Source organism: Lepidothrix coronata, unplaced genomic scaffold (genome assembly GCF_001604755.1).
Source record: "Lepidothrix coronata isolate B3197 unplaced genomic scaffold, Lepidothrix_coronata-1.0 Scaffold90, whole genome shotgun sequence".
Classification (NCBI taxonomy): domain Eukaryota; kingdom Metazoa; phylum Chordata; class Aves; order Passeriformes; family Pipridae; genus Lepidothrix; species Lepidothrix coronata.
In genome coordinates this window covers 776,854-796,878 of record NW_016690270.1, presented here as the reverse complement: position 1 = coordinate 796,878, position 20,025 = coordinate 776,854, and the positions used below count along the sequence as shown (strand labels likewise).

The 20,025-nt window shown below is 53.6% G+C and overlaps 2 protein-coding genes across 3 annotated transcripts in view; one reads left to right on the top strand and one right to left on the bottom strand.

The window, feature by feature from the left end:
- LZTR1 (leucine zipper like transcription regulator 1) overlaps window positions 1–9,523 on the top strand; it is a 35,337-nt gene extending 25,814 nt beyond the window's left edge. Inside the window, exons 14-20 of one of the 2 annotated variants that reach the window (XM_017821419.1) lie at window positions 45–214; window positions 2,025–2,181; window positions 3,502–3,628; window positions 4,715–4,864; window positions 5,069–5,174; window positions 5,872–5,952; window positions 8,726–9,523. In XM_017821419.1, coding sequence (XP_017676908.1) covers window positions 45–214; window positions 2,025–2,181; window positions 3,502–3,628; window positions 4,715–4,864; window positions 5,069–5,174; window positions 5,872–5,952; window positions 8,726–8,842 — 908 coding nt within the window. In that variant the 3' untranslated portion in view covers window positions 8,843–9,523. The other variant, XM_017821420.1, reaches the window with a different exon arrangement.
- Window positions 9,524–11,582: 2,059 nt separating this feature from the next.
- On the bottom strand, window positions 11,583–19,752 carry RNPEP (arginyl aminopeptidase). The gene is made up of 11 exons (XM_017821272.1): window positions 19,351–19,752; window positions 18,701–18,841; window positions 17,265–17,413; window positions 16,592–16,708; window positions 16,237–16,472; window positions 15,300–15,413; window positions 14,721–14,833; window positions 14,272–14,380; window positions 13,432–13,656; window positions 12,706–12,848; window positions 11,583–11,827 (listed from the first exon to the last, which is right to left on the bottom strand). The coding sequence occupies exons 1-11, from the start codon at window positions 19,750–19,752 to the stop codon at window positions 11,663–11,665; spliced, it is 1,914 nt and encodes a 637-aa protein (XP_017676761.1). The 3' UTR covers window positions 11,583–11,662.
- Window positions 19,753–20,025: the final 273 nt, after the last annotated feature.

Genomic DNA, 20,025 nt, shown 5'->3' with positions numbered 1-20,025 from the left:
TTGTTCTGTGAGCTCTCCCACAGTTTTGTCTCTTGCAATTTCAGGGCACGTGCAGGATGTGTTACTCATTATGGATGTGTACAAACTGGCCCTAAACTTCAAGCTCTCTCGACTGGAACAGCTCTGCCTCCAGTATATCGAAGCATCCGTGGATCTGCAGAACGTGCTCATTGTGTGTGAGAATGCTAACAAGCTTCAGCTGGATCAGCTAAAGGTAATCACATTCCGCATACAAAGTAACTGATGAGAAATTTTTAAAAATAAAATTTACGTAAGTAATGTTTTGCCAGAGCTATCAGCTTTTGCAAATTCATCCTTCCTATAATTACCGTTGCTTGAGCATATTTAGTGCGGGTTGTCCTGCAGTGGCTCGTGATATTTTGTAGGTTTTTTTCACTAAGTGCTCAATATTTTTCCGTATCTGCTTTGTAGGATGTCAAGGGCAGAGTGACTTTGGCTCTTCGTCAGTTCACTCTCGCTGCAGCAAGATGGAACCAGTGCATTTCCTGGTCCCGCTGTGTTAGAAATACAGAGTCTGGAGGCAGGTTCTTCCCCCTGGGCTGATGGAAAAACTGAATTCTGTTCTTGGGCCTTTGATCTGAAAAACAAAATGTGCCTGTGATTCTCCATCTCTGTGTGGTGGGTCAGGGGCTTTTGGGTGTTTGCTGACAGTCAGGGTAGAGTTGATTCCCCCGGCTGCAGCCCAGGATGTGCTGGGCTGGGCTGATCCCACCACAGTGCCCAGAGCTGATTCTGCTGAAGCTGCAGGGAGGCAGCTCCTGCCCCCAGTCCAAGGGCCAGAGCAGGACCACACAGTGCCTGTTTGATGATATTCAGGCTGTGCATACAGTGACTGTATTGCTGGCAGCTGACAGCACAGTGAGGCTGGAGAAACCAGTATGCACCAGCACTTCCTCAGGCACTTTACCTGCACTGAATCTGGGGGAGGAAAGCCCTCCAGGAGGACAGCAGCAGAGTCAGCATCAAGTATGTAAATGCTGGCACAGCCTTTGGTGCACGGGACCGTGGTGCATTGCTGCCCAGAAGCACAAGCATTGGTGGTAATGATCTCAGGTCAGCCAGGTCCCCCCACGTGCCCTGGCTGCCTGTGGGGTGACAGGGGCTCTTCCACACAGCTCCAGTCAGTCGGGATCACCCTGAGCTGGTATCCTGTCTGCTCAGGTGTGTGTTAGTCCTCGTGGGTGGGTCCTCTGCAGAAGTCTGCTCATCCTGACAGATCCATTTGGATCCCAGGTGAAATAACCTGGCAGAAAACAGGTAGTGGTAACTATTCTTTGGGTGAATTTGTACCCACCTTATGGTGAGCTGGTGTAGATTGTGTTTATTGCTTATGAAAGTGTACTGAGGGAAAGCCTTGGTTCACACTGGCAAGTGAAGTGCCCTTTTTTTGTCTCTAGCTGTTCAGCATTAGGTCTGGTTCATTTGTCACCTTTCCACCACACTGATTTTTGTAAGAAGTTTATCACACGAGCCTGCCAGAGCTCTCAAACTGTTTGCTGCCTTTATGTAAAAGGTTCAGGCAAAACCCACACAAAGAATCCTGCAAGCTCTTTGGACCCTGAATGGATAGTGTCAAGAGTTAAGATCTCTTCACCCTTCTAATTAACTTCTGGTATCTGATTATGTTAAGAATTATTATGAGATAGCAACCAATCTTCGTTAGCTCTGTGAGGTTTTTGGTGCCTCCTGAGATTCCTGTTTTAGAAAGCTTCGGAGCACCTAGATGGGAAACAATTAAGTTCTTCCTTGTTAGTATTTCTAGTCCAGTTTTTCTAGGTGCTTAGAACTGTCCTGATTTCCATGTTCAAGTGGGACCCTAAACGGTCACTTAGGAAGGATAAGGATATAATGGTTTGATAGTTCTGGCTGCAGGATCCACATGGAGGGTCCTAAGGAAAGGATGGTTGATGGCACAGGTAACATGGTCACATTTATGGGATACTTGAAGATGACTTCAAACAATAAACCATAAGATTTTTAATTATTACTGGTGTGTTTTTAAGGAACATTGCCTGAACTTTGTGGTGAAGGAGTCCCATTTTAATCAAGTCATAATGATGAAGGAGTTTGAGCATCTCTCTTCATCCCTCATCGTGGAGATTGTCCGGAGGAAGCAGCAGCCTCCTGTCCGAACACATTCTGACCAGCCGCTCGACATCGGTAACTTCCAGGCTTTAGGGAGTAATTATTTGGGCTGGCTTGGCAGTGCTAATGGTTTATGTAGCCTGAGAAGCAGCCTGGAAAACAGCCCACTGCAGGCCACCAGTTCCCAGTTGGGATGACTGTGCTCAGGCTCTTTCCCAGGCTGAGACAGGGTACGACAGTTCTTTTTTCATTTAGTTTCAGTCAGAACAGTGTCCCATCAAAGCACATGAGAGGCCACGGGAAATATAGTCATGTTTTTGCAGTAAACCATCCTGATCCTGTTTAGAGAGATGAGAGAAGGAGCAGAAGGGTGTAAAGAATGACCCAAAAAAAGGCAGTGGACAGCCAGTGTAAGTGGCTGGAGGGTGACAAAGGTGAGTGGGGAACCGGCCTGCTCATAAGTGTTCACCAAGGAGGATCAGGAGGGAGGAGGAAGATCTTGTGAGTAAGGCACTGCTGTGTGTGTGTGTGTGTGTGTGTGTGTGTGTGTGTGTGAAAGGAACAAGAAATAGAGAGAAGACAAAGATTTGATTTACAATTCTATCATGGAATTCATCAAGGACTGATTTGGGACTAGTTCTTACTCAACATTTTAACATTCTGACATACAAAGCAAGGAATGTAAAAATGAAATTTTCTGGGGCCGCAAAGTTCAGAGGCATTGGCAGTGTTGGTTTAGAATACTGCAAAAAATAATTGGGAACTGGAGAGAAAGAGGAGGAAGCCAGTCCTTGAAGGTTGGGTAGAAGGGCTTTGGCTGGCATTTGTCCCAGGCAGGAGAGAGGCACCAGTGGGGGAGGTGGCACAGTCACTTCCTGTATCCAGAGCTGGAATGGTGTGAGACCCAAATATCAAAAATTGAAAGAAGAATTTTGAAAATATGAGTGAGTTTGAATCAGACTTGAATGTGCTCTGTTTCTCAGTTATTGATTAAAATATTGGATAAAAGAAACCTTTATTGCTGATTTGGGATTTTTCATTAAGATACAAAATTTTATATTCCTCATATATGAGGAATAATGAAAAGGGAGGGGAAAAATCAGATTTCGTATCTACAGAGAGCACCTCTCACTGTGGCCACGACTGGGGTTTGCTGTCAGCAACAGAGGGCAGAGCTGACAGGTTTGGTTCTAGGATGGGCAGTGGGGAATGGGTTGTGATGGGGAAGGATGAAGCTCATATTGCTCTAAAATTATGAAGAAGGGCTTAACTGAAACTCAGCCCAAGGGTGCCAAAGGAAAGAGGGTCTGGAGCTATGGCTTGGCCATGTATTAGTTCAGCAGTATCTGGTCACTTGGAACTGTCAAGTCTTTATTTCCTCACGTTCACTTTCAGGAACGTCCTTGATCCAGGACATGAAGGCTTACCTGGAAGGAGCTGGGACTGAATTCTGTGATATCATCCTGCTTTTAGATGGGCACCCAAGGCCAGCCCACAAGGCCATCCTGGCAGCCCGCTCCAGGTGAGCCCTGTTCCCAAAGCTGGAACAAACACTGTGTGAGCACAGTGCCATGCTGGGTAGTCTGGGCTCAGCTGGATTGTTTCAGGAGACAGGGAGGAACTTATATATCTGCAAGAACTGTAAGAGGCAGCTTTGCTCAATGAGTGTAATAAGCCTTTAAGCTATAGTGATTAACTTTTTTTTTTCCATTTGATACCCAGCAGGGAAAGATAGGAGGAAATTAAAACTGCAGAGATTCTCCAGAGGATGTGTGAGAAGCTGCACTGCAAGACAAAGAATCTGTAAAATCACAGGAAGGGAAAAAGGGTAGAAAACATAAGGTGGTTTCGGTGAAGTGGAAAGCAACAAATGTCCACTGAGGTCAGAAGGAACCTTCTGACCATGAACATTCATATTGAATCATGTGGAACTTGAATTTCTTTCTCTTACTGATATTTAAGACTGGTTATGAATAAACAACAAAAAATGGTGCATAACAGAGTAGATTGTTCCCATACTTTATGCAGAGACAAGGAGCTCACCTTGCTGAAGGTGGGACTATTCTCCCTCCCCAGGACATGGGTGAAGTGGCTTTGTCCTGCACTTGTGTGTTCTGTGGACCTGCACCTTCAATTCTGCCAAACATTAAGTGTTCTCATAAAATCTCTATTTCAAATACTGTCGCAATTTTTTTCCAGTCCCAGTAACAATATTCGGTATTAGTTACCAGGGTGTTTTACCAGAAGCATTTTACAGCTCTTAAACTAGCCCTGATGATTGGCAGCCTGAAGATACCGAGGAAATTCATAATACTTTAAGCTCTCTGCTGGGTCTTATGCAAAGTAGACAAAAAATCAAAGCACCACGTGTCCTAGTTTTCAAGAAACAGATGAATTTCAGGTAGTGCTGATGGTAATTAAGGGGATTATATTTGGAGTTTTCACTGGCAGACATATATGAAAAAATAATTTAGCAGTGTTTTTGCCCAGGTTGTCAACTGAATTTTCTGCTCTGGGAGCTGTAGTTGTGAATTACAGCCTTTGAACAATACTGGCTAAAACCATCTGTCTGCAGAATGTGTTACATCAGTTTTATTTTCCTTTCCAGTTACTTCGAAGCCATGTTCCGCTCCTTCATGCCAGAGGATGGGCAAGTGAACATTTCTATAGGTGAAATGGTTCCCAGCAAGCAAGCATTCGAGTCCATGCTTAGATACATCTACTATGGAGAAGTGAACATGCCTCCTGAAGACTCCCTGTATCCTTAAATCTGAAGGATCTGTCTGAGTGCATGTCCAGCAGGTCACCTTCCTTTTGCTTTGGATTGCCTGGCACAGTGTGAGAGGATGGTCTGTCAGGGTGGCACTAACAGGCTCTGCACTGTCACTCCTGACAGGGATTTGTGTTTGCCATCAGTGCTCTTACCTTTGCTTTATGGTTTATTCCTCAATGGGATGAACAGGTACCTCTTTGCTGCACCTTACTACTACGGCTTCTCCAACAACAGACTCCAAGCCTACTGTAAGCAGAACCTCGAAATGAATGTCACAGTGGAGAATGTGCTCCAGGTAATTGTCCCCAAGCACTTTAAGTAGTCACTTGTTTTAGAGGAAAGCCAAGGGGTCTGGTCAAGGGGGTACCCCCAGTGCCAAGTCACTGAGACTGCCGAGACCCTTCCAATGGCAGTGGCACGTGTGTGAGAGCCCAGCCCTCAGCAGCATTGTTCCTTACCTGATTTTTGTGTCACTTCTGCTCCTGTGCTGTGCTAAAGGGTTCAGCAGGTACTGCTCACCTGGCTCCTGCTGAGCTCCTCATTCCCCGTTGCAGAACTGTGTTTCTAAAGGCCTTCTTAAGATTCACCGTAAGCTCAGCACGGAGCTGCAAACCCTTTTTGGCAGACATTTCTACCAGGGCAAGTGGTGATGTGCAGGTGACATTAGTCTTGTTTTATCAGTGATGCTGATGGGATCTGGGAGTGGAGTTTGAGCTGACAAGAGATATTGTGTGGTAAGAAAGCCCCCAGTGCCAATGCCAGCTCCTGAACCCTCTGCAGCACGAGCAGAAGCAATTCCTGCTTATTAACTCCTGAGGACTCCATACATTTTAAATCCAGGGCTTATTTTTGAATAGTTCAGAAAAGATTCAGTTTGTAATGCAAAATGGAGATGTTTCCCTGGCTCAGAGGAGTTTCCTGCTTTGCATCAGGACACTGTTTGTGCACCTGAGCTGTGCAGAAGGGAAATCACATCGTTGCTTCTGCTCTAGATTTTAGAGGCAGCTGACAAGACCCAGGCCCTGGACATGAAGAGGCACTGCCTGCACATCATCGTCCACCAGTTCACCAAGGTTGGTTGCATCTTTTCTGTGGCTTTTGAGAGCTGCTGTCCTCTGTCACTGCCTTGGTTAAAGACACATTAATATAGGAATCAGTTTAATTCTTCCTCATGTGAGACAGCTGAGAGCTGGCTGCATGTTGCTGACAGGACTGCTGGGCACACTTCCCACACCAAAAATAAATGAAAGACTATAACAACCTAGTCTGGAAATGTGAAGACCTTCAAAACCAGTTGTTACACAAAATTGCTTCCATTTCCAGCTGTTAATTTTGTGCCTTGCCCTCGTTGGGTTGGTATGTAACAGGATAAGTTTGTTGTATACTGAGGGCACAAATCTCTCCCTACTAGCAGTTATCAGTGTGCTGTTTATATTTCTCTTGAAGTGTTCTCTGTCATACATGTTATATTGTCGTGTGCTCTAAAGTAAGTTACCATGTCCTGGCTGAGCTTTCTGTAGTTCCTATGTTCAGCAGTTGGACTCGGTGGTCTTAGAGGTCTTTTCCAACTTTAATGATTCTGTGATTGTTTTGATATGCAGGATGATGCATTAGTGGCAGGAAAGGTCAAGAGCCTGATGTGCCAATACTCCTGTCCTCACTTGAGAGAATAATGATGTTGTCGTTTAGTTGTTCCTGTAAAATGTGATCCCTCCGTGAGAGTTCCCCAGCATGTCACCAGTTCATTGCACAACTCATTAGCATTGTTGAAATGGGTAGGTGAATCATAGAATAGGGATTTCTGGATGCTACACACTTACTGATAACGATTCCCTAGTTAGTATTCAAGTAGCTTACTCTCCTTTGTATATTTAAACTCACAATCCTCCTCTGGGGGAAGGAGAGCTCTGCTACATCCTGTTAGTGTCTGGAGAGGAGACAGGGAGGTGTTCAGGCTCTTCATTAAATGCCAAAGTTGCTGGAGCATGACACATTTTACATTCAAAAGTAACTGAAAATGCATAAAAAGCATTGAGAGTGGAGCCAGCATCCAGAAATCACTCCCAGAGGAGAGTTACAGCTCCTGCCTTCTTCTTACCTGTTTTCTTCTGGCTCCATGAGTCCTTTGGAGCAGCCCAGTTCAGCAGGGATGGGGAACAGTCACTGTGAGGTACGGGACATCCCTGGGGTTTGGGGTCACTGCCTTGCAGCCCCTGAGGGCTGAAATCTCAGCCTCACTTCCCAGTGAAGGCCACAGGAAGACAAACGGGTTGGTGTGATTGTCCCCAGCACATACTGGGGGGAACGGACACTGCGACACTCAGAGACCAGCAGTTGGAGCTTGAGGCCTCTCCTCAGCTGTACTTCCTCACCAGAATGTGGGGAAGTGTTTTGTATTTAAACTGTTGACTGGTAGAACAGTTTTCATCAAAACGTGGCTGGAAGAGTGTCAAGCAGATGTGCACGAAGAAATCTCAATTATGCAATGTTTTCCCTTGGCCTGAGAGGCCTCAGTGTGTGATTTTTGGCCTGGGCTGGGTGACTCGGTGTGGCTGGGCACGGACACTCGATGCTGTGCTCCTGGGCCAGCCACGGGCTCTGAGGGGGATTTGTTCTCAGGCACAAGCCTGATGGGTCACTGGGGCTCAGGCAGGCTGGGGTCTGTGGCTGTGGGATCTCCTGTTCTTCCAGCTTATTTAACGCTGTTCTGGATTTGGCCTGTTCAGGAGCTTTCCCCACAGCAGGAACGTTACTGAAGAGCTGTTCCCAGAGGTTCGCTGCTTTGGGTGACGTGTTTTGAGGCTCTTGTGTGTCAGTGTTGTGCAAAAGCCCTAATAAATCTGCTGTTGTGATGTGTTTGTAGTGACACCCTGATCTGTTCCACAGTGCGTGCCTGGGGGCAGGGGCAGGATTCCCAGCAGTGCTAAGGGGGTTCTCTCTCCCTCCCAGTCTTGGCAGACACTTAGTTTGAGGGTATTGCCACAAGCACGTCCTGAGCTCTTTCTGAAAGCATCCACGGCCATTTCCTTCCCTCAAAAGATGCACGTGATGTCTTTATCACAGTCCAGCTCCCCAGAGCCAAGGTGATAATCTCAGCTCAAGTAATTTGGGCTGGGTGAGTGGATGGGGTAATAATCTGAACTCAGGTAAGGCAGGCTGGGCTCTGGGCACAGTCTGCCCTGTGTGTGTGTGAATGCCTCTAGACCGAGGGGTTACTGGCTTCTTACCATGAGGTTGTGGAGAAGGAAGGAATGTGTAGAGCTCCTTTTTGCTAACAGTTGAGCTTCTGAACAGTCTAAAAGCATGAAGTTTGTTGTAGATTCTCATCAGTCTGATGTGGTGAGGTTTTTGTTGGCGAGTGCTCCAGTGACCTGCTTTGACTGCAGGAGGAATGCCAGCAGAACCAGCATGGACACTGAAAGCAGCCTCTCCTCAGGAGCACAGGAGTGAAGAGATCAGGCCCTGAGTCTTGTTCTCAGTGGAAACACAGAGACCTTAGGACTCAGGCTGTGCTGGTGCCCAGTGTTGCTGTCAGGAGAGTGCTCAGTTGGTGACCAGCACTGGGTCTGTCAGTACCAGCAGAGGGGCAGTGCTGGGGGTAGGTTCCACCTGCTCTCCGTTCCCAGCCCTCCACACAACAGGCTGAATTTGGTTCTAAACCCTGCCTGGGCCCTGCTGTCTGTTCCCTGCAGCCCAGCCCCACCACGGATCTCACACCACCCATGCCCAGCCTGACTCGCTGACCTTCCCATGGGCGTTCCAGGGGTAAAAGGCTGATACATCAGCTGTGATTTGGGGAGGGTTTTAATTTCTTCCTGTTTTTTTTCTGTTCTGTTTTCCTTGAAGGTCTCCAAGTTGCCAAATCTCCGCTCGCTCAGTCAGCTCCTCCTCCTTGACATCATAGACTCCTTAGCTACCCACATCTCAGACAAGCAGTGTGCGGAGCTGAGCGCAGACATATGACGTGCCTCGGTAATCCAGCTTCTCGTTTGCTCCTCAGAAACACTGGCACTTTTGAGCTACCTCTCTGGTTTGCCATTCTGTGCTGAGCTGCTCGTTGCCTGCACACTTACAGCAGCTTGGAGCAGCGGGGACAGCTGAGGTGCTCTCCGGGGATCTGCCGCGTTTTTATCTCTGCGCAGGGTTTGGGCTTTGTTACGTTTGTTACCTGAATGTAGAACTGAAACCATTGCAGAAATGAATTAGTTCCACGTGGTTTGGGGAGTTACTAAGTTCATAATCAAGCCCATTATTACTTTCATACTGTAAAATCGAGCAGTCATGAGAGTCACTAATCCTTTGAAACACAATATTTAAAGAATACTATTTAAAGAGCTTCAGCTGACCCAGCCGGGGGCTGTAAGGGGAAGTCAGACGGAACAGAAGTGGGAACAGAGCACGTGGTGTTTGCAGGGGGACTGGCCCTCAGACCAGAATATAGTGACTTTTCAGAGACTCCATGGTGTGGATTAACAGATAAGCCCCTGTGCAACTGCCTGGATTGGTGGGCTGTGGGAATCCAGACCTGTGCTCTACAGCAGGTCAGACTGGCAGATTACAGCAGTCCTTTCTGACCGTCAAATCCATTAATCCTGTCTCGCTAAGCCTTTCTAAATCTATTTATTAATAAAGAATTAACATCTCCTCCTGGCATTTCATGGCTGACTTGGCTTTCATTTTGGAAAAAATTAGGCAAAAAATGTTCCGAGCTTGATGAAGGTTACGTTGTTAAAAATAAGTGTGTTACATCTTGTTACTAATTTTATATTGAAGTGTCTCTGTGAGCCGCTGCCTTTGCAGGAAGGTGAGTGAAGGCACAGTGCCCTTCCCAGCCCATGCAGGAGCAGTTGCAGTTCCCTTCCAGCCCCCAGCTCCATGCCCGATGCTTCCCATGCTGCAGAGCAGAGAGGAGAGGAGCTCCACCTCTCCCCACTGCTGGATGATGTTGGCTGGGGAGCACCAGAGAGCCGGTGTTGGTGAAGTGTCTGCTGATGGAACTGTCCTAGCCCTGCCCAGAGCTCCCAGGGCAGCCCCGGGAGGGAGCAACAAGCTGGAAATCAAGACCTTGTCCTGCCTCCAGCTGCACAAGGGGGCTGCTCTCTGCTTGGCTGGTGGGAATGGCTGGAGCACTGGAGGATCCCTTCCAAGTTGTGCAGCTCCCAGCCCCTGCATTCCCACCCTTGCAGCCAAGATTTTCGTTCAGTGAAGCAGTACCAGTTGTGAGCTCCTCTTCAGCATCCCATAACAGGCCTGTGTGTGCCGAGGGCACTGCAGTCAGTGCAGTGGAGAACGTGTCACTTATTTAATCCAAGGGAAGTGCTTTAGGGACCACCCAGTTTGTCTCACTGGTGGCTTGTTCAGGTGAGTCAGACCAGACATGATAGGTGCTTTTGAGAGCCAAGGGCACCTTTTAAACCAGAGGGATTGTTTCCAGATGCCTCATAGGTAGTGAAGTCTCTTTTCCGAGGTCACATTAATTGTATCAACAGGCTCTGTGTTCCCTGGGAAACCAGATCTGCAGCTGGAGAAAGGTTCTCCATTGCGACTTCTAAAAATGGTCCAAGTCATTTCCAGCAATGCTGATCCACTAGAGGACACCCATTGCCCAGGAAAGCCTCATTCTCTCAGGCCAAACAGGCTGGTTTCAACCATGCCCCCTTGACTCCAATTTCTCAAAACTGTTTGGGCTTTGGAGCTCCCTCCTGAGCCAACCTGTGAGGAAAAGTGCATGGGCACTGCGGGTGTCTTGGCTTTGGGGGTGGTTTGGGCTGAGTCTTGGCTCTAGAGACCACAGTGGGGTCAGAGATTTAGTGTGTGAAAACTTGTGGCCTATTGTGATTTGCTCCTGGGCTGCTGTTGTGCAGGGTGCTGAGGTGCACACACCCTGCCAAGAGGACACCCCGAGTTTCTTAAGGGATTGCAGGATGGGAGGTGTTGTAGGGGTCAGCACACACTGTGGGGGTCACGTGAGCTTTCCAGGGCAGTTGGGTGTTCTTGTTATTGCCACCTCAGGGGCTTTTATGGCCAGCAGGCTCCCTGGTGTTCATGCAGCCTTGGGCAGTTTTGTACTGGAATTTTGGGGAGAGTGCTCAAATCCCTATGTTCGATAAGGAATAAGGAACAGCCTGGCTGTCCAACTTTGTCTATTCCCACAGTCTCCACAATATGTAGGCCACACTGGCTCTTTAAACCCTTCAGGGGACAGCTGGGAGGAGAGCAGAAGCAGCCCTTTCCCCCACCCCACCATGAGCCCCCACATGCTGGGGTGGGGCAGGTGCCATGGCAGGTGAAGAGCAAGGAGGAGAAGCAATCCCCAGCTCCTGCTCTGCCTTTGCAGCACCCCAGAGCACTGGAGCCAGCAGGTCCCAGTTTTGCCACCCTGCACCAGGTCCCCATGTCCCCACTGCCACGCAGGACCTGGAACAGCTTGGCAGGAACTCAGAAAGGATTGGTGTGGATCAGGGCCATGGGCTCCTCCAGCCCTGCAGGCAACAAGGCCAGGCCTGTCCCTCCAGTGCCAGCACCAGGAGAAGCCAGCAGTGTCCCAGAGTGCCCTGCACAGCCCAGAGCAGGGCTGGCAATGTTCACTCCTTGGGCACCAGCCTGGAGCCCAGGAAGAGGAGCAGGGAGTCACGCTAAGGCAGCCCATGGCTCGTGGGGAACAGGAAAAACACAAACAGAGAAAAAAAATTACACATTTTAATAAGGAAATGTGCAATGAGGGGGAGGCACTGAGGTCCTGCCACTGGGAACACGGGCAGAGGGAGCGGAGCCCAGGCTGCCTTAGGCCTCTGCCACCTGCAAGCCCAAGATCTTCTTCACATAGTTTTGGACGTTGACGTGGAGCTGGGGGGCTGTGGCAGAGAAGGTCTCCATGGCCAGGGCCCGGGTGGCCTCCGACCCGCCCCACATGGCCCGGTACAGGGGCAGTGTGTACTTCTGCTTTCCCTGTGGAGACAGAGGGGGGTTACACCCCAAACTCCTCCCTGGATCCAGGGGGGTGAAGCCCCAGGAGCCCCACATCCCCCCTGTCCCCAGCACAACACCTCCAGCATCGCCCCACTCCTGGCCAGGGAGAGAGCACACAGGAATAGCAACAAGGTTGTGTGTTTGATCCCCATATGGGCCATTCACTTAAGACTTGGACTCAGTGATCCTTGTGGGTCCCTTCCAACTCAGAATAGTCTGCAAAATATCTGTGAATGGCACAGTGGAACTGCATCCAGCTCTGGGGTCTCCAGCACAGGACACGCATGGACCTGTCAGAGCAGGTCCAGAGGAGGCCACAGAGATGCTGCCAGGGCTGGAGCCCCTCTGCTCTGGAGCCAGGCTGGGAGAGCTGGGGGTGTTCGGCCTGGAGAAGAGAAGGCTCCTGGGAGACCTTAGAGCCCCTTCCAGTGCTTAAAGGAGCTCCAGGAGAGCTGGAGAGGGACCTGGGACAAGTGTCAGGAGTGACAGGACAAGGGGGAATGGTTTCCCAGTGCCAGAGGGCAGGGTTAGATGGGATATTGGGAAGAAATTCTTCCCTGTGGGGGTGGTGAGGCCCTGGCACAGGTTGCCCAGAGAAGCTGTGGCTGCCCCATCCCTGGGAGTGCCCAAGGCCAGGTTGGATGGAGCTTGGAGCAAAACCTGGTCTAGTGGAAGGTGTCCCTGCCCATGGCAGGGGGTGGAAGGAGATGAGTTTTGAGATCCCTCCCAACCCAAACCATCCTGTGGGACTATCATGACCAAGAGCCAAACCCTGGCCCTCTGACACCCTGTGCCCCGTGCCCATCTCTCCCCACTGGCACACTGCTGGGCACAGCCACCACTGCCCAGGGACAAACCTGGCTGTGCAGGAAGTCCTTGACTTTGCTGTACTCGGCCTCCAGGTTGTTCTTGAGGACGATCTGACACCAGCGCAGTCGCAGCTCAGCGTTCTGGGCCTTGGAGATCTTGGGGTACATCTTGCTCAGCCTTTCCACGTTGCCTGTGAGAGGGGAGTGCTCACCATCCCCATGGGGCTCTGTCCCAGCTCCCCACCCCTGCTCCCAGGGAACCCTGTGAGCCCATCCCAGTTGTACTGAAAATCCTCTGGAATCCTCCCAGCCTTGGTCAAACCTGGACCCTCCTGAGGCCTCCACACCCCCAGCTCTGGAGGACCCCACACACTTGCTGGCTCTGGGCAGGAGGGTGTCCATGTTGGGCCTCCCAGGCCATGCAGCTCTGCAGAGCCACATGCCAGTGGCTTGGGAGGCCAGCATGAAGTGGGAGGAGATCCCTCAGCAAAGAGGTGACATGGGGAGGTGACAGCATAGCCGAGCCAGGCTGGGGACAGCAGGGTTCCTTCCTGCCACTGCACACATCCCCAACATCCAGGGACACACCTCCCCGGGCTCTCCATCCCCCGCCACTCCGACTGAGGATTCCCTGATACCAGGACCCCCACAGAAATCGGAGATGGGCTGATGGCCACACATTCATGTGTCCCACTGACATGTCCTCATGTCCCCAGCCATGAGGCTTCACTGGGGCTTGTCACCCTGGGTCCCCTTTGGGCACCTGGCCCTCACCTTCAGGCAAGGGGGATTTCTGCAGGACCTGATCCAGGAAATAGACCAGCTGGTACGTCCTCCAGCCCATGATGTCCACGGCTTCAATGGCCTCCATGTTCAAGCCGTCGGCTGCCCAGAGCTCTGCCAGCTCCTCTGCCGGCTTCATCAGCTGCTGCCCCGGCGACAGGTCAGGCAGGTAGGGCGGCCAGCCCGGCGTGTTCAGCCAGCGGTCAAACTCAAACCCTGCACCAAGGTGGGAGGGAGAGATGGGAGCAGTTCCCTGAGCCTGATGCCAGGTGCTGCTGCCCAGACCCCTCACTGCCTTCTCCCAGGGCATCCCCAGCACCACCAAACTTGCCCAAGGACAGTGACCACCAGAGACTAAGGGGGTGAGGCTGTTCAACCACCCAGGCTCAGGGTGTGCTTGTGGTTATCAGCCCTGTTGCTGCTGGCAGGATGAGCTGGCTCCAGCATGGAAAGCTCCTGCCAAGCCTGGATCTCCAGCAAGGCTGGGCTGAGCCCAGGGCGGTGGCTGGGCCTGATCCCAGGGCTCACCAGACTCACCAGGCTGAGTCATGGAAACCCCATGAAACAGCACTAGAGCGCAGAGCAGGGACTGGTTTTGGATGGAAAAAGAATCAGGCTGAGCTGGCACACACTCAAGCCTGGGCTAGTGCCTGATCCCAGCTGGCCAGTGCCCTGCCTTCTCTGTCAGAGCCAGGGCCAGCAGCATCTCCAGTAAAACACACAAAGGGACATGCACGGGGTCTGCAGGGACACGGGTGGGTCTGACACCTGCAGGTGCCGGTCTGCAAAGTGGCAACCCCAGTCCTCTGGCCAGGACAGCACTGCACTGACCTGGGATGGAGTCCACACCCTTCTTCTTCAGCTCTGGGAAGTACTCCAGGAAGAACGCGAGGGTGTCATCTGCGGTGATGCTCTGGAACTTGAACCGGTTCACGTAGGCCTGCAGGGACAGCCAGGGGTGATGCCAGACACACTCACCCTGGCACTGCTGCCCAGCCCTCCCTTGCTTCATCTCATCGAGGAGCCCATTTGAACCCCCGTGCCTCACAGGGGCTGCCCAGCCCTTGGGATACCCTTGAGCACTCTCAGCACCTGCTGCCAGCACAAAGCCAGGTTCTGTTTTCATCTCATTCCCCTGCTAACATTTCTGTTTCCCTCCTCCTCTTCCTCTCCCCAGCCACCCTGCTCAGCCTGTCCTTCCCAGGGTCCTGCTGTGCCCTGGCTTCCTGCTGTGGGGTTTGGAGAACAGTTTTGGAGAACTGGTACCTCGTCACACCCACCTGGAGGAAGGCATCAAACTTGCTCTGGTCGCCCACCAGATGGGCCAAGTAGCTGACAAAGCAGTACCCCTTCTCGTAGGGCGTCTCGTTGTACGTATCATCCGGATTGATACCTAGAAAAAGGCAAAAACCCCTCAGAAACCCTCTGCCCACCTGCAAAACCACGCAGCCCTGGTGTGCACCAAGATTCCCCCTTCTGAGCTGGGTGCAGCCCGTTCCATCCCACCTCACCCGGGTCCCACCACCCACGCCAGTTTTACTGCCAGCCATGGAACACCCCAGCAGGGCACCCTCACCCCAGCCCTCGCTGTCCCCCTCCCCTGGCAGCAGCGGGGACACCCCACACACCTGGCTCGATCACCACACACCTGCCCCACACACCCGGCTCGATCACCACACACCTGCCCCACACACCCGGCTCGATCACCACACACCTGCCCCACACACCTGGCTCAATCACCACACACCTGCCCCACACACTTGGCTCGATCACCACCCACCTGCCCCACACACCCGGCTCAATCACCACCCACCTGCCCCACACACCCGGCTCAATCACCACCCACCTGCCCCACACACCTGGCTCGATCACCACCCGCAGCTTGTTGAGCGGATGGTCCTCCCCTGTGGCGTCCATGTGCTGGCGCAAGAGGGCCCTTCCCGTGGCAGCCTCCAGGCAGGTGTAGGGCAAACCTGGGCAGAGACAAGCAGGAGGCGTTCAGGGACCCCGACCAGACCCCTGTGCACTGTGATCACAGTGGGTGCTGTGACAGGAGAGAAACGGCATCAGCGTATGAGCTGGGAGAGGAGGAAACCAATAAATACGGCACTGGGACAGCAGGGCTGCAGAAAAGTATGGGGCAAGCCAGCCCAGGTCACTGAGAGGTTTTTAGAGCCACTTAAATTCACCTGGATGCAGTAAATGGTGCTGGGACACTCGAGCTGCTGGACAGGACTGTGAGTCCAGGGGGGAGCTCAGGGGGCTGGTATCAGCTCCACGAGGGAGCTGAGGGAAGAAGAGGAAGGGGAGGCTGGGCAAGGACACAGTGTCCACATCCCTGGCAGGGGCTGAGAGGATCTGTCATCTCAGAGTGAAGGCAATTCTGCTGCCAGCAGAAATCATAAAATGGTTTGGGTTGGAAGGGACCTTAGAGCCCACCTCATTCCACCTCCTGCCATAGGCAGGGACACTTTCCTCTAGCCCAGGTTGCTCTAAGCCCCATCCAACCTGGCCTTGAACACTTCCAGGGACTGGGCAGCCAAGCTTCTCTCAGCAACCCATTCCAGTGCCTCACTACCCTCAGAGCCAAGAATTTCTTCCCAATATCTAATCTAAACCTACTCTTTTTCAATTTACAGAAACCTCCATGGCATTTGCAGCTGCTGCCCTTCCCCTCTTTCCAGATGCAGCATTCGGAGGGATGCCCTGAGCCCTGAGGGCACAGACCCCAGACCCACACAGGTCTCAGCACCCGTGCAAGGGCTCAGCACCCCTCGGCCAGGCAGGGCCACGCACCGTAGACCTCGGTGGAGATGCGCCTCTGGGCGTACATGGTGAAGCCCTCGTTGAGCCAGAACTCGCCCCACGAGGCGTTGGTGACCAGGTTGCCGAACCAGCTGTGGGAGATCTCGTGGATGATGACGTCCACCAGCGAGCGGTCCCCGGCCAGCAGGCACGGCGTGACGAAGGTGAGGCAGGGGTTCTCCATCCCACCGAAGGGGAAGGAGGGTGGCATGAACAGGATGTCGTACCTGCCGGGGAAGGCTCGGCTCAGACCTCCCCCCTCCTCCTGAGGGCAGGGCTGGGGATGGAGGGACGCTCCCTCCCCAGCCCTGGGGAACCAGGTCCTTCAGGTACTTTCCAGCCATACCTGCCCCAAACATAAGGTCCAAAGAGTTTCTCTCCAACCACCAGGAACTCCTCAATCACCCCATCGTACTCCTTCTTGGCAGCCTCGATCAGGCAGGGCTCGGCCCAGACACGGCTCCTGGCCAAGCGTGGAGAAGAGGAATTTTAACCATTAGGGGACTTTCACCCTGTTGCTTCATCAGACAGAAACTGCACAAGTTTATTCCACAGAAAAATATAAACCTGCTGATAAAGGCAGGGAAAGAGGCTGACAGTGCAAACTGCTGTGAATTTCTTTCCTTGTCTGAATGTCAAAGAGTTTTTATATGGCCATGGTGGCAGGTGAGAACTTGAAAAAGCACCAGCCTTGTGAGGAGATGAGGACCCTCCGTGCATGGGGACCCACTGCCCTCATTTACATGTGGGATGAGATGAGCAGAGCCAGAGATACCCCCAAAGATGAGGGCACGTGGCACCAAGGCTTCTCCTCACTTTCCAGAGTGAGAATGACCCTCACCCTCAGACCCACAGTCTGGTGACACGGACAGGGACTGACTGGGTCATGCTCATGGCTGGTGTCTCTGCACTCCAGAGCCCCACGGAGCAGGGAGAAGCAGAAGTGCCTGCCATGGGAGCTCCACCATGCAGCTCCCACAGCCAGGGATAGCACTGGGGTCTCCTCTTGAGCCCCTTACCTTGGGCCAACGTCAGCAGACACAATGTCTCCGACAACCAGAGCGATCAGGTAGGAGGGGATCGGCTGGGACATCTTGAAGACAAAGGTATTATCCTTCTGCTTCTCCCAGCTCGTGGCACTCATCACAGCCGTGAAGCCCTCGGGGACCTGGACACGTGGATAAAAACATCCACAAGATCCATAATGTACAGAGTGGGAGGCCAGCTAACCCAGTGGGGATGTGTGTGATGGCAAAGGTGTCCCAGCACTGAAGGTGCCAGGTCCATGGGCACTGCAGGTTTTGCGGAGCAGAGCAGAGCAGGAAGGCCCCGAGCTCCCACCCAGGATCCTGGCTACATCCCTGCAACAGGCATCACTCAGCTGAGTGCAACACCAGGACACCTGGAGCTGCCCCACGAGGTGCCAGGAGATAAGGAAACGCTGAAGTTGCAGGTGTAGAAGGGCAGAGGATGCAGATCCCAGAGCTGCAGGCTCCCCTCCCGGTTCTTGCACAACAACTCGTTTTTCCTGTTCCCAAGCCAGCACAGAACTCATGGCCGATCCACTGGCCTGGGCTGAGCCCAGGGTAACTGATCCAGTGGCCCCTATCCCAAAAATGGGGTGAGCTACACAGTGAATAAAGTTTTTTTGGTGCGGAGCATCAGGCTGGGGGTCTGTGACAGCCCAGCCCCATGCTCAGCCTGTGGGGTGCAAGGGGTTCTGCCAAAGTTTTAAGGAGAGAAATTAGAGCAGGAGGCAAAATAAATCAATTCCAGCATTGCCAGCTGATGCCACCCCATGCCATTGGCACTGGATTGGCATCACACAGCAGCTTCCCTGGCCCACAGCAGGCTGGCACACCAGAGTGGCCCAGTGCTGGTGTCACCACGTGCCCACTCACAGGCAAGGAGGGAATCTGGATTATTTAGTCCTGTCTTTGGGGACTAGCAGCTGCTCCTTCCATCCTGAAAGTTTGGCAGCCCCAGCACCACCACCAGGATCCAGCACAGCCCAGCATCACCGCCCTCCTCCAGCTGTGTCCCCCCAACTTGGCTCGTCCCAGTCACGCTCCTGCTGCTACAAATGCCAGGAGTGGGAATCCCACCAGCCTTGGGCTGCTATGGGGCAAAATTAGGGGTTCTGTGATAATGAGAGGAATTTCTTAGGGAAATGCAGCAGTATGAGGAGAGCAGAGAGGTTAAACAGTGAGTTGATCCCAACAACTCAATGATATTTTGGCAGCAAGCATCGAGTATTTTGGTCAACTCCCAGTCACCACACACTGTGGAGCCCAGCAGTGCGGCTGGGGAGAGGCAGGAGTACCCCTGGGCTCTAAGGTCTGCCTGAAGCCTTCTCTTTTCCAGGCTGAACAGCTCCAGCCCTCCCAGCCTATGTCCAGAGCAGAGGTGTTCCTGCCCTCAGAACAGCTGGGTCAGCTCCCAGGGCTCCCCTTACCTTCACGGTGGCTGAGTAGGTGAACTTGACCGAGGGGGTGTCAAAGCAGGGGAAGAAGGACCTGTTGAGGACGGCCTGGCCCTGCGTGTACATGTAGGGCTTCTGCTTCCCCGCTGTCTGCTCGGGGGCCAGCCAGCACACCTGGGTAGGGACAGAGACCCTGCTGAGGGGCTGCTCCTTCAGAGGGAGCTGGGAAGGGACTTCTCACCGGGGGGAGCTCTGCCCACCCCAGGCCTGGTGTCCCCTGGGTCCTCCTGCGGTTCCCCCGGGGTCTGGTGGCCCCCAGTCCACACCCGGTGTCCTCCCCCTCCCCCTGCACCCAGTGTCCCCTCCATCCCCCTGTCACTCCTTGGGCCCGGTGTCTCCTCCCCCCCGGGGCCGGTGTCCCCCTGCTCACCCTGGACGCAGTGTAACCCGCTGTCCCACCCTCTCCTCCTGCCCAGTGTCCCCCCATTCACCCTGGACTCAGTGTCCCCGCTGTCCCACCCTCTCCTCGGGCCCAGTGTCCCCCCATTCACTCTGGACTCAGTGTCCCCGCTGTTCCCCCTTCTCACCGGGCCCAGTGTCTCCCCCCTTCCCCCGGCCCCGTGTCCCCCGGTGTCCCCCCCTTCCCCCGGGGGCCCGGTATCCCGCGGTGTCCCCCCGCTCACCCCGGGCCCCTCGCCCGCCTCGTAGTCGATGAGGAGGGTGAGCAGCTGCCCGGCGCGGGGGGGCTGGGGCAGGGTGATGTGCAGGGCGCTGCCGTAGCTGGCGAAGGGCCGGCTCTCCACGGGCAGCGCCTGCCCGGCGGGGTCCCCGGGCCCCCCGGGGGGCGGCAGGAGCGCGGCGCGGCTCACGGACAGCGTGGGGTGCCCGTCCAGCCGCAGCTCCGCGCCCGCCCCGTCCCGCTCGCAGCGCAGCTCCAGCCGCGCGCGGCCCCGCACCCGCCCCGCGCCCGCGCCCGCGAAGGACACGCGCAGCTCCAGGTCCAGGTGCCGCAGCGACCACGGGCCCGCGCTGCTCGCGGAGGCCGCGTCCCGCACCGGGGCCACGGCCCGCACCGGGGCCGCCATCGCCGCGCCGGGAGGGCGGGACAGACCGGGCGGGGGCGGGGACGGGGCGGCCGCGGGCGGAGATGCGGGGAAGGGCGGGGACACAAGGATGGGGGGGTCGGTGGGGGGATCCATGGATGGGGGATCTATGGCAGGCAGATATAGGGGGATCTACGAGGGACCTATGGGGGATCCGGGGGGAGTCTGGGAGGAGCAGGGAATCCATGGGTTGGGCTGACCCAAGCTGGAATTCTTTGGGGCGAGGGATCTAGGAGGATCTATGGGGGGAGAGCC